This window comes from Babylonia areolata, chromosome 6 (assembly GCF_041734735.1).
Source record: "Babylonia areolata isolate BAREFJ2019XMU chromosome 6, ASM4173473v1, whole genome shotgun sequence".
Classification (NCBI taxonomy): Eukaryota; Metazoa; Mollusca; class Gastropoda; order Neogastropoda; family Buccinidae; genus Babylonia; species Babylonia areolata.
This window is the reverse complement of record NC_134881.1, coordinates 31,618,889-31,641,304: the sequence shown is the minus strand read 5'-3', so window position 1 is coordinate 31,641,304 and position 22,416 is coordinate 31,618,889. Positions and strand designations below refer to the sequence as shown.

General features: G+C 40.6%; 1 protein-coding gene across 2 annotated transcripts; it reads right to left on the bottom strand.

The window, feature by feature from the left end:
- Nucleotides 1–4,380: 4,380 nt before the first annotated feature.
- On the bottom strand, nucleotides 4,381–21,597 carry LOC143282934 (terminal nucleotidyltransferase 5C-like). 2 transcript variants are annotated; one of them, XM_076588832.1, is made up of 2 exons: nucleotides 21,030–21,597; nucleotides 4,381–16,758 (listed from the first exon to the last, which is right to left on the bottom strand). In XM_076588832.1, exon 2 carries the CDS (start codon nucleotides 16,721–16,723, stop codon nucleotides 15,491–15,493), a length of 1,233 nt encoding a protein of 410 aa, XP_076444947.1. In that variant the 5' UTR covers nucleotides 16,724–16,758; nucleotides 21,030–21,597; the 3' UTR covers nucleotides 4,381–15,490. The 2 variants fall into 2 exon arrangements, with proteins under 2 accessions (XP_076444947.1, XP_076444946.1); XM_076588831.1 differs by lacking the exon at nucleotides 21,030–21,597 and adding an exon at nucleotides 17,028–17,075.
- Between the last annotated feature and the right edge of the window lie 819 nt (nucleotides 21,598–22,416).

Below are 22,416 nucleotides of genomic sequence, written 5' to 3'. Positions count from 1 at the left end.
AAGGCATTTCCCCCTTGTGTGTGTGTGTGTGTGTGTGTGTGTGTGTGTGTGTGTGTGTGCATGCGGCGCGCGTGTATGCCGGTGTATGTGTGCGTGCGTGAGTAATTGCGTACGTGCGTGCACGAAGATGCGTACACGCTCGCACAGCGGTCAGGTGTGTTTCAACTTCATTTTAGATTCGAATAATCAAAATCGAGATGCTATCAAGGGGAATCCATTCGCATAGTGTGACCATTCTGATATATGTATACATATTATGGCTAAAGTATGTACAATACAATATCTATTGCGAACTGTTAACAGAATTTCCGAAGTCACCACACATGCTTTATTATTTATAAATAAAAAATAAAAAAATAAATCAACAACCCTGATCCGGCTGGTGTAAATGCCTGAAACAACGATCGTTGATCTCTGACGTGTATTCAGGTGTCTTGATCAGCAATGGGGCATTAATTGCCTCAGCTGTATTTTTGCTAACATGTTGCTTCATCGATAAATTCATCATGAGGTTTAACGCCACCGCCACGCCGAAAATGTACGCATGTTACGATGGGGTGGATATCGTTAGTATGGCTTTACCAAGTCTTGTTTTGCTTGCTAATTGTTTGCTTCACAACAGTTGCGTTATCGATCTGGCTTTTACTATGGATTTGATGGAGAGTCTCAATTATCGTTTGTGTTGGTTTGTATGTTTTCCATTAAAACGAATATTACCTTAAAGAACTGAGCGCGCATGTGCTCTCTCTCGCTGTGTGTGTGTGTGTGTGTGTGTGTGTGAGTTGAATGTTGGTCGGAAAAGAAAGACGCTAAAAAAAAAAATAATAATAATAATTTTTTTTCCCAAAAAAATTTGTCTATATAAATCTAATAATAATAGTAGGTAAATAAATAATAGTTTGGGGGGGGAAAAAAATGATAAGAAGAGAGGAAAGAAAGATAACCCATCAGTTACTGGCCCTTGGAGAAATACGGCTTGCTTTTGCTGGGCTATTTTTAGGTGCCCCTCACGCTTGAAAAGTGGGATGTAAAGGAAAGAGAGAGAGAGATAGCACGGCGGGCGGTGTGAAGAGATAGGACTCGAATCGATTTATTTTGTTCTCCAAACATCAGGGCAGACACTGGATCCAAATGTGCTGTTTAAAAAAAAATGTTACAACCCCCCACCCCTCTACTCCCTTTCCACCCACCTCCACCCCCCAACAGTATCAGCATCCGATAAATACCACTGCATATGCTGTTACTTATACAGTGATTTGTGTGTGTGTGTGTGCATGTGTGTGTGTGAGAGAGAGAATGTGGGGTAGGGCGGGAGGATGGAAAGCAGTCATTAATCTGCTTGCTTGCAAGGGTGCCATTCATGTACATGTCTGTGTGTACGCGTGTGTGTATGTGTGTCTGACTGTATATGTGTGTCTGTGTGGGCCTGTGTTTGAAGAGTGAGAGCAGATGGTTGTGATCCGATTCAACGTAACCTCTTTTCTCTCTTGCACTCACACGACATGTGTGCACACAAACACAGATACACACACACATCTGCTGCACACTAACACACAGACACAAACATACACATGCAGACACAGTATACTAACACATATGCACACTGACAAATGCAGACACACACATGCACTCACAGATACACACACACCTGCACACACACACACGCACACACCAAACTCTGACACAAGGGAGCATAGATTTTATAATTTTTATTGTTCTTTTTTTTCAAATTATTTTTGTTATAATTTTTTTCTTCTTTTTTTTTTAATACCTCTGCCAAACACAGAGAAACAACTGAAAGAGCCTTCTCTCCGAGCTTTCAACTAAATCAAGATTAATTCAAATTGGACTCATTAAGCATCTGAGGCATTTGCAACTCTTTCATATCACACGTTTTCAACACCTCACTCATTTTCAACACCTCACTTTTCTGCTCTGTTTTTTTTCTTTTTTGTCCCCATCAACAAACCCACACAACAATGCATACACACTTGAAAACCCCTAAGAGAGAAAAGCATTAAAGGTAAATTCAAAGGTAAATACTAATGACTTTTAAAAAAGAGAAACCAACAACCAAAAAAAGCTGGTATCACATCCATGTAACAAGACTTGACTAAGATGATAGCAAGTCTGAGCAAGAGAAAGAGAGTATACATATAATGTGGCCACCCCAAACATACACAGACCAAACTCAGCTTAAGAGGAAATTTGAGATGGGCATAATTAGCCTTTTACATTTCCATTCTATACATTTTATCACCACTGTTTGTTTTTTCCTCAGAAGACAAACCCAAACTTTGCTGCTGAATCCCTTAAATAGTTGATGAATACGGCTTTGACTATGGAGAGGAAAAAGCGATGAAAAGTAAGAGACATCACCTTCAGATTTGTACCTCCACTAACAGTCTGAAATCTACTAACTTCATCATCATTCAAGAAATCTAAGGAGCAACTCTCTTTCCACATGATGGGTATCTATCACCTGGATGTCATCTACCGTCTCAATGTGAAATGAGAGCAAGGAGAGGAGACAAGAGCAAGGAAAGAGTTTACAGTTTACCAGGTCACTGACACTGGAAGGCAACCAAAGTCACCTACTCACTCACTCACTAAGCAGAAATGAAGAAAAAAAATAAAAGGTCTATAAAATGGATAACTGAATACAAACCAAAAAACGAAAAAAGAAAAGAAAAGAAAATAGAGCTAATTCACACACCCACACACAAAATGTTCTTTTGGTCGCTTACTGCCAGACTAGTCGAGGAAGAAAAGGAACAGGTTCCTTCTTCCCCTCAAAAAGCCACAACTCTCCACCACACAAACGAGATGCAAAGCTAACATCATGCCAAAGACATAAGAGAGAGAGAAAGGAGGAGGGAAAAAAAAGAGAGGTAAAACTGTTGCAAAACAGATCAATTCTGACCAGAAATACACACACCTGTGGGACAAAAAGCTCAATACCACATCACCTTCCTTCCCCCCACTCACCAATTCTTGCCCATCCTCTCACACACTCTCTCTCGCTCGCTGTCATATTCACAAGACGTCAAATTTGCAGAAGTCAAAAGTAGTTGGTTTCTCCACAACAGCTTGCTGCCAAAATTGAACACTTAAAGAGAGAAACATTGAGAACATTATTACTTTTTTTCTTTTCCCCCATCATGGAGAATGCAAATTTCATCGATCAAGAGTTTATGTACCAATTCTTCCTCAATACAACAGCTTCTGTGTGCGTTACCAGTATGAGGGATACTTCAACTTAGAACAAAGCAAGAACAAAGCAAAGCAGGAAAAAATATGTATATATACAAACTACAATCAATGAAAAAGCAAATTTATACCATGCTGTGGTAGACCATAACTCCATGTACATTTTTTTTTTTTTTTTACAGAAAAGAAAAATCCAATGGATCTTTTTATTTTTATTTTTTTTATCCCTCATCCAGTTCTTTACTGAAAAACAAAACAAAACACATACACCAAAAAACAACAACAAAAAACAAGAGGAAAAACAAAACCCTGTAACTGAAGACTTATCACAATGCAGTACATGTTGATTGAGAACAGGATTTCCCCCCTCCCCAAAATCAACCATAATCACTCAATGAGATATTTACATTTCAAACATCTTCAGCAATAAGCAAAAATACATTTTGAAGTTTGATGGCATGGACCAACAACATAAACAAACCAAAAAAAAAAAGATGTCATACAGACAAAGTACTTTTTACAAAGTTTATGCTAGTGTCTAGTTATAGGACTCACATTTGAGTACACTTGAATGTATGAACCAAACAATCATTTTGTGTTTTTCATAATGTGTATTTATACATACATATCTGATCACATGCCTACAGTCATGAACTTGTACATTATCTGATCAGATGCACAACTCCAGCCGAAGCATGCAATTTAACAGAACACCGTCTTGGAAAATGAAATGTGGAACACACCATCATCTGCAAATGAACCGGGTGTGCCACTGAGAACAGTTCAGATATGATATGGGCAAAAGTGCTTCCAGGAATTACAAAATATACTAATGAAGCCCTTTAGCCTGGATTGCAAAACACACACACACACACACACACTGTATATGTACATATACACACAAGCAAAATAGTCAATCTTTTTTTTTTTTTTTTACCCAAGAAACATGTTTGAGCATATTAGATGGTAAATCAACTGTACATATGAGCATGCGCAGAAAAAAAGACAGGAAAAAGGAAGGGGCAGACAGAGAAAGAGAGAGAAACTCACAGAGAGAATGGATAAGGAGTCAGAGAAGAGAGAGTACCCCGTTAACCAAACAGGCACACAAATTCTGTGATTCTGCAGCATGTACACAGAGATAACATATCATATATATATGTATATATCTTCTTTTTTTTTTTTTAATATGCACTCCACTTCAGAGAAAATGAAGACAAACCTAAACCAACAAATCATATTCAGTCAAAACATCCAGAAGGACCTTGTCACTGAATTAAAAACACAAAGGAAAACATCAGTGCCCATGATCCAACATTTCACAAAATGTATGGGGGGAATGGGGGGCGGGGGGGGGGGGGGGGGGCATGGAGGGCAAAGGGCATGTGGAGGAAGAAGATCAAAATTTTATTTCACAAAGCACATGAATGAGAGAAAAGAGAGAGCAAGTGAGAGAGAGAGAGAGAGAGAGAGAAAGATTCACATACATGACATATAGTATATATATATACACAATCACTGGTTCAAATGTTCACACAAGTCATGTACCATGAATTCCCATATTGCGTGTTGCAAGCTTCCCTCACAGATCAAGGTCATGACACACTGTGGGACACGCTTCTTACGCACTGAATAAATTTATTAAAACAAACTTTTTTTTAAAAGAAAAAAAGAAGGAAAAAAAAAATCAAAAATGACCCCCCCCCCCCACACACCCCCTGACAGCTTCCACCACCCTCCCAGCTGTGCTATCAGTGAGAGGACCAGAAAGGAGCCAGACAATGTCTACAAACAAGTGGCCAGACAAGAGCACCACCCCTCCAGATACCCCTAACACCACCTCCCCACATCTCCCTCCCAGCTGCAAGCAACCCCCTGCAGCCACCAGGCGCTCAGACATGTTGTTGCTCCTGTTATCAATGTTTATCCCTTCCCAATTTTAGAAAGAAAAAAAAAATCAATCTCTTTTTTTTTTTCCCCAGTCTCTTTGCTCTGCTGTCTCTCTCTCCCATTCATTGCAATTCTGCTTCAAACACACAACACACAGGCAGACACAGACACACATGCATGCATAATGCATGGGCATACTTGCACAAACAAAACATGATGCCCAAAGTTTGGACTTCCTTTCCTTGTCATCATCAAGTACGCCCATACTCACACACACACACTGATGAATCTGACTTCCCTGGGGGCCCTACTGGGAGACCAGTCCTGTATGCCGACACATTGAGCTGGGGGAATAGGTGACCACGAGGCCAACAGGTCACTCCTAGTGGCCAGCCAAGTGGATCAATAGGAGGGAGCTCTGACCAGGAGGGGTTTTGTGAGAAGGTATGGGGGCACACAGAGTCTCCTACACCCAGCAAACACCCAACCCCACACCCCCTCAAAATAAAAACAAAAACACATTTTACTCATGGCAGCATTTTACTCTTTGAAACTGGAATTGCTCCACATTTACCTAGATACATGTATACAATGTATGTCTCCATAACAAGTTTTGAAGAAAATGTACATTCTGCTTCTTTTTTTTCCATATATTTTTTAATTTTTTTAAGTGGAGCAGTATGGGAATATGGAAGCCTGAAAAATGAACACAAAGTTCTGTCAGAGAAATGTGACTGAGCACAAATGGTATCCTTATTTGCTTATTGTTCTACCTTATGTGGATGACATTGTATGATGAGACACAAACTGTTTATGCTTTCTAAGTTGAACTAACATTCTGTGTAATCCAAACCCTGATCTACATCCATGTATCCCACACTCACACAAACACTCAGTTCACTGTCCCACAAATTTCACAATCTCAATCTGTTCAAACAGCAGTGGTCTCTTAATGCTCAACCGTTCAAAAATGTCTACTATCACATCCAGGAGGGGTCAAACAAAAACTGTTGACATAAACTAGTATATGTATACCCATTCTGTTATTGACCAGACGGCTTTAAAATGAATATTTGCATAGGGAGGGAGAGAGGGGAGGAAGCAGGGAACAGTAATCACAGATATAGAAGGGAACACAGAGGAAGTGGGGGATGACCACCCAAAAAAAACCAACAAAAAACAAACAAAAAAATCTTAGGATTTCAAAACCAGCCCCATTCACCCCTATGACAATCTTCCCCATTGTATAAATTTTTGTTTTGTTTTCAAAGGCAGGCAGGCGTGTGAGGGTTGATCGTTTCACAGGTCGGTATCGTTTCACAGGTTGGTATTACCACTATCAGTTATCACACATCACCATCACACTGACTACAAAGGGCTCTGACAACTGATCACAGAGTGCATTCATGTAACAAAAAAACCCCGCCTATCCTGAAAGAAGAAGAAAATAAAGAAGAAATCTGAATCATACCACAATGTACCATCACTAGCACTATCAACCGTGTTTCTGCAGTACAAATGCTGATTGGTAGCTGTTAAGTAGAGAGGTCAATTGTTATGCTATGAATAAACAGTATCACAAGTTTCACCACAGCACATGTGATGTCGGTCAACTGTCCTAAGCACAACAACATGACTTGGGAGATATTTATACACAGTTATCATCAAGGGCTACAATCCACACAGATCTATAGCCTTTACCCCTGAGTTCAAAAGTTGAACATATGGCAAAGCTTGATTAGATAAATACACTCAGAGAACGACAAGAGAGAGAGAGAGAGAGAGAGAGAGAGAGAGAGAGCTGTAAAGACAGTTTGTTCTGCTCACAAGGACGGACTGCTAAGTAGGTGGCCCCTTTAACAGACTGTTAATCACTGCCCAAACAGCTTGCAACAGAAATGCTGGTCTGTACACCTGTTTAACTGTCCATAGAAACCTGAAGACAATCAATATATATATATTTTTTTTTAATAAAAAAAAAAAAATCTGCAGCTTACAAACTGCAGCCATCGCCGTCCTTGGGGAGGAAATAAAAATGTCTGGCTAGCTGGGGGTTAAAGAGGAGCGGAGAGGAAAGAGCCAGACACGGAGGAAGCACCATAACATTTGTGATCTCTGTCTTCTTGAAGGGTCTTCCACTTTGAGTAACTTACTGCCTTAATTGTTTTTGTTTTTGTTTTTTGCATTTCTTGCTGATGGCAGAGAAAACGTACTAAAGGAAAGCCGCTCAAATCCAACTAAACCTGAACTGTGAATGCAGTACAGGCAGACCATGGACACGCATACTGCAGACTGAAAGTGTTTAAGAATTTGTAAATGACAGGCATTGGCCCATTGGGAAACTGCTTTTCAGTAGCAAACAGTGATCTCTTCCCAGGACTGGGTTTGCTTAAAATCTAATTTTCAAGTTCAATACTGACTGGGTAAAACAAATTAGTCAACAAATAATTCATCACCATAAATGCTGTTTATGGCATGTTTAACAGCAACACCTCCTGTGTCACAATTCTAGGAAAGAGAAAAAAAAGAAAGAAAAAAAGCTGAACCCCTTAAGATAATCCATGACTGTTATCAAAGTTATTTGACATCCACTCACAGTGTATTCCATTCACTAGTTTTCTCATTCACCATTTTTGCCAACAAACATATAATTTATGCAGAACTTCTGAAATTCACTATCTTTTACCATGAATATCAGGATGATTTACTGTCAACAAATGTGCAAGTCTTCTACCCATTTCACACTCAAGCGACAATTCTAAGTGAACCTTACATTTCTTCATCTGCACCGACACCCTAACCATGATTCATTATTTGATACAAGACCAATGCAGTATTATTCTTTTTTTTCTTTTATTGCCCTGAACATGTATGTGAATATCAAAAAGAAAAGAAAAGAAAAGAAAAAAAAAGTGGAGATTGATCCGCAATGTAAACAAACCAAATCTGGTCACTCTTTTTCTTTTTTTAAAATGATGAATCCAATCCTATTTAATGCATTAACTAATCAAAGCAAGCGAATTCATTATCCTACCTAATGCTAGCTTTCCTTACTTTTTAACATTTTTAATTTTCAAACCTTCATTACGTTTTGAATCTAACACTGGATATTGTTATACATGTTATCACTCAAATATCATGTTGGCAAAGACTGCTTTAGGACAAATTGTTAATGATCAAAAACATCAACACAAGTAAAACACAATAACAGTAAATCAATTGCATCAAAAGATTGCACCTTGACAGCACATGTATGTTGGTCCACACAGAACACACACTCATAAGCGTCCACACAAGATTCAAATATGATTGTGTATACTGTACCCAGTTTGTGCATAGAAAAAATAAGAGACAGACAGATACTATACAATGTATCAAACTTGCACTCTGGACCCCTCAACAATGCACGAAGCAAATCTCAGTGCCTTCAAATGCATACATGAATCAAATTTCCATGTCTGCTTACACCCTGCTAACAAATCAAGAGTTACACTTTAGAGAAGTCCCCCCCCTCCCTCCTACCCCTCCCCCAGTGAGCTGGCCCAGTTTTTTTAAAAGGCTGTCCTGAAACTAATCAAAGCCGAAGTGTGTTATCCACAGCCAGCACAGTGAAGTGGATGCCGTCACTCTCCCCCCTGATAGCACCTTGGGGCCCAGTGACGTCAGTCCCACAATCAATATCCCCACACCAGGGACAGCCCTGAAAGGCAACACGCCTCTTGTCAACAATGCTGGGCTTAAAATAAACCTTTAATGCTGAGCCACCAACCAGGCCTCTGATCAGTCGGCCACTGCCATCTTCCTGCTGTCTTGGCAGTAGGCTTGGTAAATTACACGCGCTGTCAGGGCTTCCACTGGAAATGTTCCTGTCTACACCAAACAAATTGCCATTGTTCCAGACAAATTTATGTATTTTGTTTGGGTCTTTTAAAGACAGGACAGACAACAAAAATAAACCAGAGTGCGTTTGTCTCTCTCTCACATGTATACACACACAAAACACACACACACACATAATGACATAATCATTTGGTTCTCAGACAACAACATATATAATATCTGGGACTGTCAAAAATGTCATGCCAGCTTCTTTTTTTTTTTCTGAAGTAAACATTGTTCAACACTCGTACAACACACACACACACATCCTTGATGCTCCAAATTTGAAATGAGAATCAATGAAAAATGTTCTTTAAAGTGAGAATCTCAAAGCCATGCTTTGTACAAAAATGACAATGCCCAAGAATGCAGCTCAGTCGAATAATCGCAGAAAGCAGATAATCTTTCATTTCTTTTAATGATCTGCTGCAACTTTAATCCGAAGTCTGCAATGAAGACAGTGTGAAAAGAATCCACAGCTCTGGCATCAGAATTGTACATAATTATCATATTAATACACAATTAAATTTTGTGAACATGGAAATATTTTGAACCACATTTCCTAACTACGACAATGGCTACCATCCATAAGGTACAGTAACAACACACACTGCCGCGTCACTGCTTAAACTCACAGGACCAAACTGCTGTCACAGTCACACTGGTCAGACATTTTGGAGGGCATCAGAACATATTGACTGGAAGAGGAGAAAGGGAGTGTCAGGGAAAATTCAATACAGATCATTTCTGAAAGACTTTGGACAGCATGAAAACAATGTTAAACCCTTCACATACACTCTGCTCCCCACTTCAGTACTCTGGTCTTGTGCCAAAGATGAGGTGCATATATTACTTATATTTGACAAAGTCATCAAACAATCAGAGAAAAAAAAAAACAGTGATGTGAGATTTTACATGACCCAACTCAAAAGAAACATGATCAAAACAATGGTGTGCCAGAATCAGCAACAGACAAGAGCTCTAAAACTAGAACTGACAAGACACCAACCATCTAGTTCTGCAAACATGCAATTGACAAGGAACCGGCGGGAGCCAAAAAACCACGCAGATGAGGTATCATCATGTATCACACTTCACTGCAAGTCTCTCTCTACTGAACTTGAACAATAAGTATCTCTCTCTTTTCTTATCATCACTGCCATTGTGAATCCCTGGCTTTAGACCACCAGAAGGAAAAATATGTATTCATACATGAAACTCTCACCGACGTCTGCAAATGATAGATCTACCTGTCAGTGTCAGTTTGAATAGTTACTGAACACATAATCAACCATATGATTTTTTCCTGTAAAAGGACCAAACACACTTGCATCCCACACATTATCTTCAGATCTCGACAGCATCACAAAGAAGCAATTTTCGCACAGCTGCACTTCACATCGATTTTCCACAATTTTCAGTTGGCTATGGATGGGTATGGCTTTATTGGACGATCAACCAGTTTACGCCTTTGCAGGATCATGAAAAAACAAAGAACTACTGACAATTTTTCTTTGCAAACCTCTGGAAACCTGGCCTTTATATATATATATATATATATATATATATATATATATATATAATCATATGCAGTATAAGAGCAGACCCAGAAATAAACATACTATGTGTGAAGTCAGTGATACACTGCTTAATACAGCAGAAAACCCCGTTGATTCCAATGACTATACAATCATGAATGTGAGTCACTAAACAGAGATCTGCATGCTATTTTAAATACTTAAAGCTTTTAGTAATGTCATGAAGTACTTTTTTTTTTTCAACAATGTAGTTCAAAAGAATAACACTCAAAGGACTTATTTTGAGGGGGTGTGGAGGTGGGGGGAGAAGCTATTTCTATTAAAGAGAGTTTCATTGATTAAAGTAGTAGTGACATAGTACTCAAATAACATTCAAAGCACTAATTCTAAGGGGAAATGGGGAGTTAAGTTAATCATATTGACAATTATTCAAGATATCATATTGTACTTTATTTCATCTACCATATATATAATCTGTTAATCAAAATTCATCAAACAGCACCACCAATTATTACAAGGCAAGAAAAAAAAAAGTTCATTATATATCATAATGGTTGTTTATGTCAACTGTTATTACCTTCATAGTCCATAAATTCTACGAAAACATAGCCTCACACTCACGCCACACATCAAGATCTGCACACTGGAGTCATACAGCCAGAAAGGTGAGTAGGTTGGTGGGTGATAGTGGTGGAGGGGACGTGAAGGGTGGTGGTGAAGGGAATTTATTCATTCCAGATCAATTATTGTTTTAATTCATTCTTTCTAAGAGACTGCATCAGACAATAAAACTAGGCATCTGTAGCTTTGGGGAAGATCTCCGGTTACAAATAGATGAATGCATGCATGTACACAACTAGACAAGCACACACATCATGCACACGATGTGTTTCATTTAAATTTGTGCCTCATCCGCAGCGGATGATCTGGAATGGCCCACACAATGGCTGGAATGAATCAATCTGCTTTGTCCATGCAGCATACATGGGAACTGTGACTGCAGAGCCTCAATTTTGTTGTTTTTATCTGAACACAATGACAATGTGACATTGCCAACACAAAAGACAATCTCACTGATCCATGAAACTCGCTTCTATCTAAACTACTACTACTTTTTTTTTTCAACTGGGGAAAACGAAGAAGGGACAGGGTGGTGGAAGGAAGGTGGAATGGGAATATTCAGTAGGATAAAGTTCTTTAACAAAACTCTCAATCTACTGATCTCTGATTATAATCAATTTACCTTCCAGACTATATCTCATTTAGTCATTATCCTCCAGTCACCCGGCAAAGGTGGAACCTTCCTCCCATGTTCCTCCATGACCCTTTCCCACTGTCCTTTCCCTCATCTCTTCTCCCCACCCCTCAGGCAGCATGTGCATGCATCAATCAAAATTACCAATAATCTGGAAATATGTCCCTAAAATAAAAAAATAAAATACAGATACACACCCCAAAATATGAACACACACACACACACACACACAGAGGAAAACAAAACTGAATTAGTCATACACTGGTTTACATGTATACACATTATCTTATTGGGAGAAGAGTGGACCAGGATTGGGAAAGGGCAAAGAGATGAAAGTGGGTTAAGGACAGCAAGGGTTAAAATGACAAACCACTCCATCCAATATTCATTATTATTAGTAGTAATATTATTATCATCATTATTATTCTTATTCCCATCATTATTATTATTCTTATACCTATCATTATTTATTATATCAATATTACTACAAACAATAATATCATTATCATCTAACTTGAAACAGCTTTCGAAGTTAGTCATAAATGGAAAAAGTCATGCCCATTACAGTGGTTGATACTGATCATTGTGATTAAACATTTTTATCAAATTAAGTGGGGGTGTAGGGGAGGGGAGTAGAGGCAGAGAGAGAGAGAGAGAGAGAGAGGGGGGGGGGAGACTGTAAATTACTTCATTTGGAGAGGGAGAGTATTTCAGGCCTAACATACATGTACATGTATGTATACACATGTACATACATGCATTCCAGATCTTACACAATGTTCATAACTTTGTGAGCTACTCATATTATTTTGCAGTCCCTAAATGTCCCTGAACTATCACACTAAGTACAAAGTTTAAAAAAACAAACAAAAAAACCTTGGCTTATCAGTCTGAAAAACCCAGAGTCCTAAGGGGTGAACCGGTCATCCTCTTATTACTATTACTATCAGTCTATGTAAATGTATGCAAAACAAGACTCTGGCCTCAGCCCCGTCACATTCTGTGATTCACCACAGCCAGACTGATGCTGAGTCAGTCACTCAACCAAACATGGATTCAGTTTAAAATAAATAATTAAAAACAGGAAAAAGAAACAACAACAACAAAAAAGTTAGCACAAGATGAATGGCATTCACTTGTCAGTGTTAGGTATAGCTCTACTACAAGTGTATCAATTCATACGAGTGACTGTGAAGTGTGCACCCAAGATTAAAGACTGGATCCCCTTTACTAAGTACCCTAAATTCAATCATCCAGCTTTATCAAAACATACAAAAGGAGTAATAAAGAATGTGCCCATGTCCAGTAACACATAATGGTTTTACAGACTTTTGAGTGTTGAAACTAAATTTTGATCAATGAAAAAATAATCATCATCATATGCAAACCAGTCTTTTTTTTCTTCTTAATTACCACCTAATTCAAAGACCATTAAAAAAGAGAAAGCACAGCAAACCAGGACGTGAACCTGGTAAGGTTGTAACCTGGAAATGGTAAAAAAAATAATTAAAAATTAAAAAAAGGGAGGAGAAAAAAACACAACAAAAACCAAAATGCCATTACACCAGGCTAAGCAACTGAACAAACTGTGGCTTTCCACAGTGCATAGCTCATAGGGAAGATCCACACCCTTTTCCAGTCAATAATCACATATATATTACAATGCTAGTGTGTAATGACTCACAGAAAACTCTATTGATCATGGAATTATCTTGCTTGGAGGGGAGGCAGACTGACAACAAAAATTCAAAACAACTAAAGCCTCACTTAATTTTCCGGCATTATCTTATTTCACTGTTCTTTTTTCAGTCTCTTTATTTATATTTTCTTCCTTAGTTCATGAACTGTCTGTGGTCCAGAAATCTTTCAAACTAATGTGAAATCAGTTATCAGCTGCTTCACTGATTCACACTGAATCACAAACTGCATTTGTATATGTGTGTATACTTCTCAAATCTGTCATTGTGCTTCCGTTTTTGTTAAGTGCCTTGAATGAGAGCCCTACTTAGATTCGACACCACACAAATTCACAAAATCCCATCTTGAAAAGCATAAATGATTCAATCATCTCTCTGGTGGTCTGATGTGACCTCCAGGCATCACTTACCAACTGATATCTAGCCATTGAAACCTTTGGGTCACATGAATGTGTTACTTTCTTTTAAGATATATATAATAATATAGTTTATCATTCTCAACACAAATCACCTGGCAAGAACTGGCAGCAAACTGCTGATCTGTTCTAACTTCTACACAGCTTCCATTTCATATATTGGCCATGAACTGAGAGGGAAAAAAAAATCAGATGTGGAACTGTTTTCTTTTGGGGGATCTGACAGAAGATTTAAAAGTGGTATTAATCCAGTTTTATAGGAAATCATGATGAAAATATCAAATGATTGAAGCAGACTTTTTTCAAATCTACAGATGCTTTCTCCATCTGTCTCACTCTCACCATCTCAGTCACAATTTCATGGGAAGTTAGTTACATGTGTACACACTGAATGTCTGCAAAAACACTCTGGCATGGTGTCCCAAGAACACAAGCATTCACACACGGAATTTGATTTAAATTAGTGTCTCTTAAACAGAACAGAAACAAAACTTTTGGATACAGAATATTGCTTATCGCATTGACATTAATGAGTAAACTGCTCGTTTACATCAGATTTGTACTACATTATTAATACTGTCACAGTACACTCTTTTAGTATCACTAGACATGATTTACACCACATTCAGTACCTTTGACACACCAGCATTCCACACACTCAGTCTCTGTCAATAATATTTTTTTTTACAATTTTACAATATATTGTATTGAATATATTGTATTTATGCTTTGGAACATATTTGATAGCATATTATCAATAGTCATTTACTTGAATTCTGACACAGTGACAGTGTGAACCATTTCCACAAATAACATGAATTCTTTGCATTTCATCTTCAAATTCAATGTCAAGCATTATACTGACATGGGGGAAGAGGGGTGTACTGGACACGGAAGAGATACAGGTAAAGAAGTTAAAAAAAGAAAAAAAGAACTGTAGCCATACCTTTTATAATCCATCCAAGCAGCATGTTTATGCCCATTGTGGTGGTCACCATTTTGTGTTGCCACTAATTTTCCCACCCATAAGTGTGCACACTCCTGACCACACAGACATGCTTCATATTCTGTCAACTCCTCATCAAGCCTGATCACACCACTGGCAGTGCATGTTATCAAATCAAAGAAGTTGACGGACTTCAGCCTGACTGTGGATGGTACTGGTCGTAAGCACTCTGAGCAATGAAAACATGACTCAATGAACTTGGCTGCACTAAACCATGGTCGTTTATAATCTTATGGGGGGAAAAAAATCTGACACTGCAAAGGAACAATGGTGTGAGCTGGGCATGACAGAAACTGAAGAAAGTCAATAATCACTTGCAATCATAAGTTGCCAGTGAAAATAAAACTCAAACTGAACAATGGCAAATGTCAACTCACATGGAAATTTTAATGACCAGATGGAGAAAAACGTGGATGTTTTTATTAAGTTCAGGATTTTTTTTTTCTCTGAATAAAAGTGAACATTGTCCGACAAATTGTTTACAAGCACAAATGACACAAAAAGCATTTGGACCCCTCCTCCAGGTAGGTCTCTCCTTTCACTTGGTGCTGACACCCACACATGGGCACATGAGACATGGGTGTCACAGGGAAGGAACACTAGGAACACTGCAGGAAAGGAGGACAGAACGGACAGGACGATGAGCTGCTGATCTGGTGTCCGAAGGTGGAAGAAGGTGCTGCGTAGCTGTAGTACTGACTGCCATTGGTTCCACTTGCAAAAGGCCCATAGAACACCTGATCAATGACCAGGTTATTCAACTGATCAAGTTCATGCAGTTCAATACACTTCACTTGTGCCTTGCGCTCCTGTGTCATGAGCACCTGGTACGCCAACTGATGGATGAGATTAAGCGTCTGGCGACGTTCGTGCCCCATCAAACAGATGGTGCTCTCATCCACCACCTGATACAGCATCATCAGGTACTGATACTTGGTGTTTTCGTCAGAACCAAAATGGTTTGCCAAGTAGGCTTCCAGTTTTTGTCTCTGCTGGTTGATGTCACTGAAGTCAATGAAGAACCGTGAGCACATGTATCGCTCCATCGTGCGAATGTCCACATCTTCTGCAGGCAGAAACCCTTTGACTAACAGATTGCAGTACTTCAGGAGTCCACCACCTCTGATCTCCTCAGGGTTGCGTGTTGCAATCAGCTTGTTGTTCAGGTGATACCAGGCCTCGGTGAAATCTCCATAGACACTCTCTGCAACAACTGTGGGGTAGAAATGCTCAGTCATGGGAGCCTGTGAAATGTCATAAAAAGTCAACAGACTGTCTAAGATCACTTGGAATGAATCAACACTGAATTCAAACTGTCTCTTCATTTTGTCGACAAATTTGAGCTCCACATTTTTTCTGGTCTTGTTGGACAGAGAGATGAGACTCCATCTGTCTCCATGTTCATTACAAACCTTCACCATTTTCTGGACATAGGCCTCCTTCAGGCTACAGTTACTCATCTTCTCCTTGCTCACACCTTCTGGCAGGAAATCTAACAAACATTCGAGCACGCAGTTTCTGATCTTCTGCAGTTCATTGTGGTTGATCAAGTCAACGCCGAAAATGAGATCCAAGTCGTTGAATTCCTGACAGCTGGTGCTTCCAAGGATGTAGCTGGCGGCCCCCCCATTGAGCCGCACGTCGCTAACTTTCACACCGTCCGACGCCAACTTTTCACGCACCACTTGCACAAGTTCTCGGAGTTTGACATCCAGGGTCGGAAAGTTCCCACGGCCGTGCACTGGCACCACGTCTTCCATCACCTCATGAAGACGAACTACTTGGTCGTAACACAACACCTGGAAACGGTTGCGGCAGTTCACAGCAGTCATGGTGTGTTGTTGAAAAGTCGTGGCTTGCAGAAAATCTGAAAGAAAAACGAAACAGATGTCAGACAACCCGAACAGCGTGCAGCTCAGTCAGCCACCTTCAGACACCAAGCCGCCGGTTTGTGCAGAATAGGCACATTATTACATATGGCAAAACCGCCTTACATAATATCCTTACGCAAAGTATAGGTCTACGGGCTTCTTGTTCTCTGCAATGAAAATACTTAAATAGCAAGTACGTTGTGGTCTTATTCTTCTAATTGGTCTGGCAACCACATATGGAATGTTAACAGAGTCATACACGTACCCAGTACAGTTCCAAAGAATTGTGTCCGACCTCTCGCACGGCGAAGCAGCAACTGAGGACTACTTCGTTGAGCGAGCGCAAGGCCTATCTGGCGTAAACAGCTGATAACTATTTTTAGACACGCATTGATTGGCCAGTGAGAATGTCGACGAGTGGTGAAACCGAAAGCACTGCGTAGCAGATTTTAATTTTAAAACGAACTGGTCACGGTCTTTTAAAGACAAATGTCGGTTTTTACAAAAGAACATCGGTTCTATCAATAATTTCTACCGTATTGCGTTGAATAACGAAACCTGAGCCAGAAAAGTCAATCCATATGGATGTGATCACAGCCGAAGAGAGACAACTCCTGCCAAACTCCCCCAGCACACGGCATGTGCAGCAGACGACATGCTTGCATGCAAACCGTTCCGTCGTCTTATTTCATTTAGGCTATTGATGTATTATTTTGCAGTTTATTCTGAACCATACCAGACATATATAACTGTTTACATAGTTCTTTCTTCTCGCTTTCGGAAAGAAATTAACAGTCCTTGTACATGCAAATATGTTCAAGACCAGCGGCACAACATGTCTCGCTAACTTTTATGTTCATTTTTACGGAGCAGGATAAGTCGTTGAGTTTCGTGGGATATGTGGACAATATTATACTCGGCTCTCATTCAGTGATTAGTTGTACATATACATACATATATAAACAAAAAAATATTGGCCTCCGAAGCTGTCTTTAATAAAAGAATTTTAAATCAGCGTTTCTTGAAACTGAACACGCTTGGCAAAGAACTGACCGGCCGGGATATCGGCTCAGTGATGCAGTTCACTGCGTCAATTGGTTTCTACATCGACACACATCCATCTTTCTTTTTTTTTTCTTTTCTTTTTTTTCTTCTTTTTTTTTCCACACAAGAAAATCCTCCACCCACAATCATGAACACTACTCAGCCGATAAATGCCCAGTTATTATAAATACAATCTTAATAATAATAATAATAATTATTATTATTATTATTATCATCATCATTTTAAGATTTTATGTGGGCGACGTCTGCACACACACACACACACACACACACACAGATAAAACACGCGCCACTTCTCAGCCGGTGACAAACTGTGTCTACCAAACACCGTGATACTCAACTGAGTTATATGTATTGTGTTCAATGTTTGTAGGGAACCTCTTTCAGGTGTGTTCAGCGTGTGCTATAAGCAAACAGAAAGTGGGGTTACGAACATCAAATAAAACTGAGATAAATAGATCGGAACTGGAGTCCACTGTGATTGTTACATATGTCCATTGTTTCAGTCTCTGGATGCCATATGGAGCTAACATCTACAGTTATTCAGTGCAGGGCCAACGTCCTATTTCAAGGGATGTGAACAAATTAAATAATACCTACAGAGAGAGAGAGTGAGAGAGAGAGAGAGAGAGTCAATTCCCATGGTGTCAGGTTGAAACCCGCGAACGCACAACGCAGCATGTGAGCACGTCATAGTTTTTTGGCCAACCGCCAGGCATGTAACAGGCTCAAAGGTAAACCGTTTCCCCTCCCTACGCCCCCACCCTCCTCTTTCCCTTGATCCTCTCTCCACCCCCTCACACACACACACACACACTCACTAAAGTGTTAGTGAAAGGACATCAGGCACTGCATGGTCAACTGCCTTTTTATCCACTCCCCCCCCCCCCCCCCCCCCACACACACACACACACCCCTTCCACACCTCATTCCCTCCCCTTTCACTTGTGCGTGGTTGTGTGACAGCCAGGCTAATGGTTTTTTGCGAGGGCGGATCGGCTGGGACCTGACTGCTACCATAGTTCCAGCGGCGCTCACGCGCACACAATCAGTGGAATAACTGCAAGGATTAACTGGCTTGTCCAGATGCCACTATACTAGCTGGCCTGACCCGAAAGTTGTACAGCCGGTGAACAGGTCTGTGAGGTGGGTAGTGGACGTGTTGCAGGATATCTGTACACACTGACCGTGGACTCTCTAAGAACGAGTATCGGCACATCTGTATTATCCCCCCCTCCCCCCTTCCTCCCGTTTGCTGTTATTGGCTACAATGGCCAGCTCAGTACTGCATAGTTGGTTATAAACGAAAGAAAACGGTCGCAGTAACTCTGATGGACCTTGTCACTTGTATGGTGACAGCTAGGCGGTCGGTCTGCCAGCCTGGCCAGTTGTATGTTTGCCGAGATAAGCGAGATTGCTCCGCAGGCTGATGTTGGCATGCGCGCGCGCGCGCACGTGTGTGTGTGTGTGTGTGTGTTTGCGTGTGTGTGTGTGTGGTAAGGAAGCCGGAGCCAGGCTGAGTAGGCTGTGTGTGATGGGGGAGAGGACGGCGGAGGGGTTGCAGGCCGGGGGAGAGAGGGAGGGGGGGGGGGGGGGAGTTGGAGAGATAGCTGGAGGAAATGTAAAGGGGAGTTGTGTGTGTGTGTGTGTGTGTGTGTGTGTGTGTGTGTGTTGTGTGGTGTGTGTGTGTGTGTGTGTGTTGTGTCGTGTGTGTGTGAGATATATATATATATATATATATATATATATATATATATATATAGAGAGAGAGAGAGAGAGAGAGAGAGAGAGAGACAGAGAGAGACCAAGACCGAGACCGACAGAGAAGATCAAAACTGGTTATAGGCCCACTAGGAAAACATATAGTTTTCCACAAAAGATGTTCGACATCCGTGTGAATAATATGAAATCATCCAGTTAAGCGGGATATTTCGAACATTTGAAAACGAGATCGAGGGGAGGTCGATCGAGGGACGGGGAAGACTGGTTTCATATGACCCATACCGTCAATATCACCTTGAACCGTATCCACTCGAGAGCCTTTGACACGGACTCAGTCTCTCTGTGGCCCTGTCCCTGTTTATATGAGAGAGAGAGAGAGAGAGAGAGAGAGAGAGAGAGAGAGAGAGAAGTGTGTGTGTGTGTGTGTGTGTGTGTGTGTGTGTGTGTGTGTGCGCGCGCGCATGTTTCAGTGTGTGTGTGTGTGTGTGTGTGTGTGTGTGTGTGTGTGTGTGTGTGTGTGTGTGTGTGTGTGCCTTCAGTGTAGTAATACAGTGCTTTGCGCCAGTCCTATTTCACACACACACACACACACGACACACACACACACACACACACACACAAAACAAAAAAAACATTATCATTTAGGCTACAAAGTTGACTGAGTGTGCACGTATAGCCATCATCAACCAGCCGGTCGAGATTTATGACTGTGGCCTTGCTTGGTCCCCGCGTCAGTGAGAGCGCTGCTGGCTGAAGTGGTCCAGCCCATGCAGATACTGCGAAAAAAAAAGTTTGTTTGTTCTTAAGAATAAGTGCTTCTTCCTGTAGATCCTCCCATCAGTGACCGAGAATAAACACTGAACAAAATGATTGTGATCATTCCATGGAAGGAAGGAGGAAAAACCGACGATTTATTGGGGGTGGGGGGGGGGAGGGGGGAGTGGGGTGCGTATATATCTGCATGCACGCTGACAATGCGACGGCCATGCATCGATCTGACACTTCTTAACTTGGCCTGCTATGCTTGTGAGACAGCACTGATGCAGGATGTTGCAAGACCGTCCTAAGCATGAGATTTTAAAACATTTTTTTTTTAAAGACAGATATAATGAGAAACCTAATTTATTATAAGAAAGAAAAAAAAAGTAAATTCTGAACGGCATTTCGAACTGACTTACTTCGCTTTTGATTCTAAGCCGTGACTATACGACTTGCGCCGTTAATTCCTACAATGCCGAACTTGACCAGCTGTGAAATTTACTTCGTCACAGCTGTAACAGTAATAATAATATAATAATAAATAACTAGTAAGAATATCAAGCATTATTATTACTATCAATATTATTATTATCATCATCATTGTTGGTGTTATTGTAATCATTATTATCATTGTAGTAGACTAGTAGTTGTAGCAGTAGTGTATGTGAATTCAATTGACGGAGGCGGAGACAGAAGACCAGAGATAGAAATATATATTTACCTTGCAAGTAACTTCAGTTGACTGAGCAGTCGCACGGTTCTTTGGCAGTTCGTTGCTTTCTCGTTTTGCAAAGTAGTTGTCACAAGAATTAGTTGTCCGTCAGTTTTCAAAGTCAACTCACTTTGCCAAGAATTGTCTGGTTGGCTTCGGTTTGTGCTGTCTCTGCGCACAATCCTGTGAACACTTCTCACACCCACAACAACCGTGCACACTCACGGCCAAGTTCTTCCAGCCATGTGACCCACAGAATCTGCCGCAGATGTCCTCACTGCAAAAACTCAGTGCTGACGAAAACGTGAACTTTGACGTAAACGTCTTCAGATGACGTTTTCAAACTAATCCAACTTTTGTCTTGACGAAACTAATGACTGTTCCAAATTTTGACGAAAAAGTCGAAGTCATGCACTGTGCTGCCGAGCGGGTGCCAGCAGGAGAAAGAAATACGAGGCTGCTTCTCTTTCGACTTCTTCTGTGGCGTCTGTGCTTGCAAACCCAACGCTCAGCTCTTTGCAAGATGATAGATGTTCGCCTCGAGGGACTGGGCTATTTTGGGAAACATTTGGACAGCGCGCGTGAGCTTACGAGCTCTCTCATTCACGACAGTCGGCCTCGCCGTTTTCAGGACAGCGTAGAAATTTGCCCCCGCGGTTTTGCGTCACGGGGAAGAGGACAATCGATTTTGTTTCTCCTGCCCGAGACGTCCATCCACACAGGCGGCGTGGTAAACAACTCGCCACAGATCGATCAAAGCGCATTGCCACTCACTATATATTCCATATAAGGAAAGGTCTTTCCGAGAGCGGACGGTTGCCAGGACGACCAGCTACGTCATGTTGTCGTCACGCGCGGAATTGACCAATCAATGGTGGCCCGGGATCCAGCTGGGCCCTGTGATTTTGTGAATGGTTTATACCCCGCGATTCACTTGAAAGAGGGTTGTTTTCGGGCAGTGGAGCTGATGGCCTCACACCCAACGCCCCCACACCTTCGTTGTTCCATCTCTTGGATCGATCATTCAACTCCTAGCCCCCCCCCCCTCACCCCTAATCTGTTTTGTTGTCAGTTGTTATTGCAGTTGCTGTTTAAAATTTCTTCGAAGACTATAACTCGACGTTTATGTAAATCCTATAGGTTTTAAACAACTGTGGTTGCAGTGAATCTTCAAAGTATCAATTGATCGATTCGGCACACGGGAAAAGAAAACAAAAGCAAAATGCTGACGCGTATATATATATATATATATATCTATCTATCTCTCTCTCTCTCTCTCTCTGTATATATATATATATATATATATATATATATATATATATATATATCATTCCTTTGCTTGAGTCTGCTCAAGCTTATAACTACCGCTCATACTGACGTATGGCATTCAGTGACG